The sequence below is a fragment of the Mandrillus leucophaeus genome, unplaced genomic scaffold (assembly GCF_000951045.1).
Source record: "Mandrillus leucophaeus isolate KB7577 unplaced genomic scaffold, Mleu.le_1.0 Scaffold310, whole genome shotgun sequence".
Lineage (NCBI taxonomy): Eukaryota > Metazoa > Chordata > Mammalia > Primates > Cercopithecidae > Mandrillus > Mandrillus leucophaeus.
The window spans coordinates 879,105-886,725 of NW_012103255.1; the positions used below are offsets into that span (position 1 = coordinate 879,105).

The 7,621-nt window shown below is 57.1% G+C and overlaps 1 protein-coding gene across 3 annotated transcripts in view; it reads left to right on the forward strand.

Annotated features, from left to right (window-relative positions):
• EFNA3 (ephrin-A3) overlaps positions 1-5,374 on the forward strand; it is an 8,745-nt gene extending 3,371 nt beyond the window's left edge. The window contains exons 2-5 of one of the 3 annotated variants that reach the window (XM_011987461.1): positions 2,914-3,227; positions 3,703-3,768; positions 3,954-4,031; positions 4,245-5,374. In XM_011987461.1, coding sequence (XP_011842851.1) covers positions 2,914-3,227; positions 3,703-3,768; positions 3,954-4,031; positions 4,245-4,375 — 589 coding nt within the window. In that variant the 3' untranslated portion in view covers positions 4,376-5,374. Of the gene's footprint in view, positions 1-2,913; positions 3,228-3,702; positions 3,769-3,953; positions 4,036-4,244 lie in introns of all 3 variants that reach the window. The other 2 variants (XM_011987463.1, XM_011987462.1) reach the window with 2 other exon arrangements.
• The last annotated feature ends 2,247 nt before the right edge of the window (positions 5,375-7,621 follow it).

A 7,621-nucleotide genomic window follows, 5' to 3' on the forward strand; every position in this document is an offset into this window, starting at 1 on the left:
CGCACACGTGGTCCGGCCTCGCCTGCTGGAACGGGCGGCGCGCAGTCTCGGGGACGCGCGCTAGAGGGAAGAGGAACCCGGGTCTACGTTCTTCCTGCATCCCTTTAACTCTGCAGCCCGGCATCTAAGGCCGGGGCTGCGGGTAGGGGGATGGCGAGAATTTGACAAGTTCAGGGCCCCCTGGGATCCCTTCCCTACTCTCTGGTCTTGTTAGACACCCTGTTTACTGCCCTAATTGCTCCGGGCTAGGGGAGAAGTTTGCTCCTTCCCCGCTCCGCCCCCCTGCCCCCTCCGCGGACACTCCAGGTTAAGTGAGGCCAGGCGCGGCCCGGCAGGGCACTGAAAGAGACAGAGAGGTGTCGGGATGCGCCTCAGAAGCGGTGAGAGTCGGGAGAGACCGAAATAACGGGGTGAGAGGGTACCCCCTCCAAATGGGGTGTGTCGGCATTCGCCTTTCTGCAAGAGAGGCGAGAGGCTACAGGGGATGAAGTGGAATAAGAAGAGAGAACAGTACGAAGGGGCAGAGCACAGCCCGGTCCCCAGGTCCCAGGCCACCCCCACCCTTCCGCAGGAGATGCGGCCCTGGAGGCGGGGTTAGCTGCGGAGCTTCGCAGGGGCCCAGCGGCACTTCTCTCTCCGCACTACCAAGGAGAGGGAGGGAGGATGACAGATTCAATTAAAGTGCCCAAGCCATGCAGACACGTTGGGTCTCCAAAGAGTTGTGACTGGGAATTCCTTGGCTCCCACCCCGTTTGTCCCCGTGCCCTCTGTGTACCAACTGGGCCCAGCCACCCCACCGGCAGGTCTTTCTCTCACATACCCAGCCTTGGGGGGGCGTTTCAGGGGCTGTTCCTGCCACACAGCGCAGGAGTACTTAACAGATAGCTTCCCTTCACCTGTGGTCGCCCTGCAATCTTTTTTATAAGACTAGTCCTGCCCTGTTGAGGAAATGGAATTACCTGTAGGAATACCTTGGGTGTTGGCTTCCTCCCTGCTGGAATGGGGTGTGTTGTAGGGGGAACTGGGCGGTACAGCAGGGAGGGGCTGCTTCAGAGTGGGACTGGAAACATGGGTGAGGCTCAGAGACAGAGATCCCAGTGTGGCTGTGCAGCTGCTCCAGACCTGGCACCCTCACCGCTGGCGGCCCCCTCCCCAAGGCCTGAGGGGAGGAACAGACTATGGGGTTGGCAATGGACAGGCAAGCCTAGGATGGCAGCTTGGAGCCAGGCCTGGTCTAACCCGTTTTCCTGCTCCCAGTGCCCCAGGCCGAGACTCCTGCCCACCTGAGTGCCAGGGCAAGGGAGGGGTCTGAGTGACCCATTACTCCCATGGGAACGGAGTGGGGCTGATGGCATTCCTGATGACCCAAGGAGGCTGTGCCAGTTCTTACTGGGGTACCTAAACATCAGCTCTCTGCCTGCCTCACTGCCAGGCTTGGAATGGGTTGCTGGTGGAGGGGACAGCACAGGCAAAGCCAAGGAAGTGGGGTCAGCGAGGAGGGATCTTCAAGGCCCCACCGCATGCAGAAGCCTCCACGCTCATTTCTTTAATGCATCTAATTACTGTTTGGGGAACTGGGTGGTGCCTGGTGACACGGGGAGCCAGTCTCTCCCCTCAGGGAGCTCACAGGGACTAGGGACCCCGTGATTTGACATTTTGCCAAGGACCCCATGCCTTCCTGTGTCCACCACTCTCCTGGCACTGCCAAGATATGTGTATTCTTACCCTAAAGAAATTAGGGAAAACCCCTGCCCCCTCTCCATTCAGAGGTTTCTCCATCCCCACACCGCTCAGTACTCCCATCGAGGATGTTAAGACCGACACTTTGATGGTGACTAGCAAGGCAGGTGGGGATTACAAGGGACCCAGCATCTGCTGCTGTGTCCCAAAGAGGGATCAGGGAAATAAGAGGCACAGCCATCTTGTCTAGGCCCTGTGCCCACTGCTCTGCCCAGCATCATTAAGGGGGGCCTTTGTGCCAGGTTGAGGAAGGAGGTGCACATTGCACAATGAGACAGAAGTTTGGGCTGGTTGGCATGATGCCACGTGGAGTCTTGGTGCTGAGTCCCTTAGCGCCCTCATGTGTTTAAAGTTCCTGGGAGCCTAATTGTCCTTGGCCTCAGGGTGGGGTCTCTGTCACGGGACTCTGTCAAGGGACAGAAGTCAGTGATACTGTAGTATGGGGAGGGCAGGGAGAGACCCCCAGATTGGTGGGGTCAACCAATACTGGCATGCGGGCCAACACACATACAGCCCAGCTTTTCTGTGTGTCTGCCTCCTGTGAGTGGGCGGTGGACATATTTGTGTGTGTGCCATAGAACTTATGCATGTATATGCATGAAGCCGCCATACATGCGTCTGTAAGGGCAGGTCCTGTTGGACTGGCCCCGGGGGTGGACTGGCAGCCGCAGGGAAGCATGGTGGGAGAAGCGATTGAGGGTGTGTGTGTCCCTCGGAAGGGATCCCTCCCACGTTCACCCTTGGCTTCCATCCCTCCCATCCCTCCTCCCGGCTGCTGAATTATGGGGGATGGACGGAGGAAATCCGGGCCTGGGTCTGGGAGTCGCTGGGGCCTGCGCCGTTTCTGTGGCAACCAAAGCGTACGCTCCCTTCTTCCCTCCGCCCCTCTCCCTCGCCTCCTTTTCTTTGGAGGCAGGCCGGGCTTCCCTGCGCCTTTGCTACCCTCTGGTGGCCAACAGGAGAAGGACAGACCAAGAAGGAGGGCACGGAAGGAGAGTTAGGGGAGCGGCGGCACTAGGGCCCCGGGGGCAGAGACAGGGCTGAGCCGCGAGGAAGCTCGGAGGAAAAGTCAGGAGGCTACCCGCACCCTGGGGAGGGGCTGCGGAGCGGTCAGATGGAAAGCGGCTTTGCTCTGGGGTTTCTTCTCTCTGAGCCGCTTCCTCTTCCCCACAGCCTGCGGCGAGAGGGCTACACCGTGCAGGTGAATGTGAACGACTATCTGGATATTTACTGCCCGCACTATAACAGCTCGGGGGTGGGCCCCGGGGCGGGTCCGGGGCCCGGAGGCGGGGCAGAGCAGTACGTGCTGTACATGGTGAGCCGCAACGGCTACCGCACCTGCAACGCCAGCCAGGGCTTCAAGCGCTGGGAATGCAACCGGCCGCACGCCCCGCACAGCCCCATCAAGTTCTCGGAGAAGTTCCAGCGCTACAGCGCCTTCTCGCTAGGTTACGAGTTCCACGCCGGCCACGAGTACTACTACATCTGTGAGTGACGGCGGCCGGGCGGGCAGGTCTGAACGCGAGAGTCTGAGTGACAGCCGGGGGGTGGAGCCCCGAGGCTCCGGGGCGGGGCCGGCTCGGCGGGCTCCAGGTCTCGCGGCTGAGAGACCCGGGAGAAGGCGTGGGCACGGGGCGCTTCAGGGGTTCAGCTTAGACGAGGTCGTGGGGCCAAGAGAGGAGTTTGGTGACAGTCCCAAGTTTGGGCTGCGGAGAATAGCTGTTTCTGTGAGGGACATTCCGGGGTTGGAACATCAGGGATCCCAGTTTCTTAAGGAATGGGATCAAAGGGGCTTCTGGGGCCGACGGCAAAGCTACAGTGACCTGTGTCCAAAGGGTAGGGGAGCTCCTGAAGGAGACCGCCCGACGGGGGCAGTTTGAAGGGGGTGAGAAATAGAGCCGTCGAGGGAGGGCACAGGGCACGAATTGGGCGAAAGTGACTCGGGCCCTGTCTCCTCCCCAGCCACGCCCACTCACAACCTGCATTGGAAGTGTCTGAGGATGAAGGTGTTCGTCTGCTGCGCCTCCAGTGAGTAGACTCGGCTCCGAGCCGCGCCCCCATCCTCAGCTCCCTGCTTTGGGGCTCCCCTGGCTTCCTGGGGGTGGGGGTGGAGGGCACAGGTGAGGGGGGCTTGCTCCCCAGCCGTAGCAAGGGGAGGGAATCCTGGCCCTGACTCTCCCCTCCTCTCTCCCCACCCGCACCCCACCCCGCAGCATCGCACTCCGGGGAGAAGCCGGTCCCCACTCTCCCCCAGTTCACCATGGGCCCCAATGTGAAGATCAACGTGCTGGGTGAGTCTGCGCAGCGCCCTCTGGTGGCCACTGCTGGAACCGCAGCCCCCCACCCCGGTGCCTGCTCACCTCGCATGCCTTTCCCGGGGGCACTGATCCTTCCTACCCCGTGGGTGATCACGTCCCTGGCTCCACTGCTGCTGCCGCTGCCGCGTGCCCCTGCCCTGGCGCGCAACCCAGCCCTCACCAGTCTGTCTATTCCTCTGTCCACAGAAGACTTTGAGGGAGAGAACCCTCAGGTGCCCAAGCTTGAGAAGAGCATCAGCGGGACCAGCCCCAAACGGGAACACCTGCCCCTGGCCGTGGGCATCGCCTTCTTCCTCATGACGTTCTTGGCCTCCTAGCTCTGCCCCCTCCCCTGGCGGGGAGAGATGGGGCGGGGCTTGGAAGGACCAGGGAGCCTTTGGCCTCTCCAAGGGAAGCCTAGTAATGGGGCCTAGACCCCTCCTCCAGTGGCTAGAAGTGGGGCCTGCACCATACATCTGTGCCCGCCCCCTCTACCCCTTACCCCCAGGTAGGGCACTGTAGTGGACCAAGCACAGGGACAGCCATGGGTCCCAGGTGGCCTTGTGGCTCTGGTAATGTTTGGTACCAAACTTGGAGGCCAAAAAGGGCAGTGCTCAGGACTCCCTGGCCCCTGGTACCTTTCCCTGACTCCTGGTGCCCTCTCCCTTTGTCCCCCTAGAGAGACATATGCCCCCAGAGAGAGCAAATCGAAGCATGGGAGGCACCCCCATTGCTCTCCCCCAGGGGCAGAACATGGGGAGGGGACTAGATGGGCAAGGGGCAGCACTGCCTGCTGCCTCCTTCCCCTGTTTACAGCAATAAGCACGTCCTCCTCCCCCACTCCCACTTCCAGGATTGTGGTTTGGATTGAAACCAAGTTTACAAGTAGTCACCCCTGGGGGAGCGGGCAGTGGACAAGGATGGCAAGGGGTGGGCATTGGGGTGCCAGGCAGGCATGTACAGACTCTATATCTCTATATATAATGTACAGACAGACAGAGTCCCTTCCCTCCTTAACCCCCAGACCTTTCTTGACTTCCCCTTCCAGCTTCAGACCCCTTCCCCACCAGGCTAGGCCCCCCACACCTGGGGGACCCCCTGGCCCCTCTTTTGTCTTCTGTGAAGACAGGACCTATGCAACGCACAGACACTTTTGGAGACCGTAAAACAACAGCGCCCCCTCCCTTCCAGCCCTGAGCCGGGAACCATCTCCCAGGACCTTGCCCTGCTCACCCTATGTGGTCCCACCCATCCTCCTGGGCCTTTTTCAAGTGCTTTGGCTGTGACTTTCATACTCTGCTCTTAGTCTAAAAAAAATAAACTGGAGATAAAAATAACTGAGTGTGTGTGATTTCAAGGGGCCATCACCCTTCTGTTACACTGGTTAAACCCCACAGGTCACAGGGCCTGGGTAGGAGAGGGAATTCTGGGGCCAAAGAGTCACAACAAGGTGTTCAGACCTTGTTCTGGGGCTCATCTTCTTTACAAAGGCAACGCTGCATGGAAAGAGTAACAGGGGCCTCCCGGCAGGGCCTGGTTGACTTTGGGAAAATCACTCAACCTCTCTGATTCTCAGGTATCCCACCAGAAAAACTGGTTGTGGTATCACTCTGTCAGGGTTGGTGTAGGGATTAAATGATGTAAGGAGTTAAAGGCTCCATCAATTATGGTTTCCACCTTTTCTTCCACTTCCATTCTGTAGTTGAGGTTCTTGACTGGGGTCTATGGATTTCAGGGGATTTGAGAACCTAGACAAAAAAAAATCTATCTTTATTTTCACTCGCCTATAACTAAAATTTAACATTCTCTTGTGTGCTTGGGCGGCAAGCCATAGTAGTATTAATAGTACCTGTGACTTTGTAACCAGAAATCACAGATGTTTTCAGGCTGCATTATAGTTGTTGAAGATGTCTCAAAATACCATTTACACTCATCAGTACTTCGAAATGATCATAGTTGTTAGACCTTCCTCATTTTTAATGTGTTAATAAGAAAGCATATATATTACTATATCAATAAATGTAGATGTTTTGATAACGTTCAATATAATCAGCTTCCTTTATAACCCTTTGTAATTTTACTCATTTCAAACATTATGCCCAAGGGGCTGTGAGTTTGCTGGGGCTGGGGCTGCTCATAACTACACCACCCTGCATCGCTCAGGAGGGCAGAGGGGAAAGAAGGCAAAAGACAGGAGAATAGCCACTTCCGGGGGGCCCCAGGGCGAGGTCAGGGTTTACAGGCCAGCGCAGCATAAGGGAGTGCAGACAGGGGCTGAAATGTACCTGCAACTTCACTTGCTGAGCCAAGTTTCTGGCCCAGGGAGGAGACACCTTATTTCCAAGCTGTGCACTCATGGGACTCCATCCCACCCAGGCTCTCTAATTGGCACTGTGTGGTCAGGCCGGATCCTGTGTGCCCCTGCAGCTCTTGCCAGCTGCTTTGTGAGAGTGAGCCCTTGGTGGCAGGGACTGTGTTTTCTCCTCCTCTCTCCCCACGAAACATGGAAAATGGAATCTCAGCTGGACTCTGGAGAGTGGGTGGGTTTCCCCGTAGCGGAACAGGGAGGAGTGTGGGGTGGGAGAGCAGGTGGGGAAAGAACTGGGGGCAGCCACTAGACCAGTCTGAGACTCCCTGCGTACTGATAGACAGGAAAGGTGGGCCTATCCATCTAATCGTCCATGCATTTAATCCACATTTATCGAGCACCTGCCAAGTGCCAGGCTCTATCCTGGGTATTGGAGACACAAGATATAGCCTCTACCCCAGAATAAGCTCATACTTTAGTATGTGTTGATGTATGAGCAGAAATCGGTAACACACACACACCAAACTGACAACCAGCTCTTTCGTGGGTAAATGCCTGGGGGCTGTGGGAATACCAAGAAAAAGCACACATTTGCCTAGGGACAAAGGGAAGAGGCTTCAGGGAGGAGGAGATACACAGAGCTGGGGCTGGGTCCTGTTGGGGAGAATCTCGAGGGCCTTGAAGCATGCAAACTGAGGACTTGTCTCATGAGGGAGCCCATAGCAGTGGGCCTGGGCTGCAGGCTTGCTTCAATCCCCAGACCAGGCAGGATAGGGGCTGGCCAGCTGGGCTCAGGGAGGGCCTTGTGGATTCAAAACTTCAGGAATGGTAAGACTGAAAGGGCCAAGCGCTTTGGGCAGTAACTAGAATAAGCCAACTTCCATTTACTGAGCACCTCCTATGTGCCGAGTGATGTGCCTTTGTAAGCCTCACTATTCCAATAACACAGATGAGGATCTAAGACTAGGGTCACACAGCCTGGCTAATTATAGGACTGGCATTCAAAGTGGGTCTAATAGGAGACTGAGGTTGGGAGGACCACTTGACCTCAGGAGTTTAATGCTAGCCCAGGTAATATAGCAAGACCCCATCTTTTATTTTTATTTTTATTTTTATTTATTTATTTTTTTTTGAGACGGAGTCTCGCTCTGTCGCCCAGGCTGCAGTGCAGTGACAGGATCGCAGCTCACTGCAAGCTCCGCCTCCCGGGTTTACGCCATTCTCCTGCCTCAGCCTCCCGAGTAGCTGGGACTACAGGCGCCCGCCACCTCGCCCG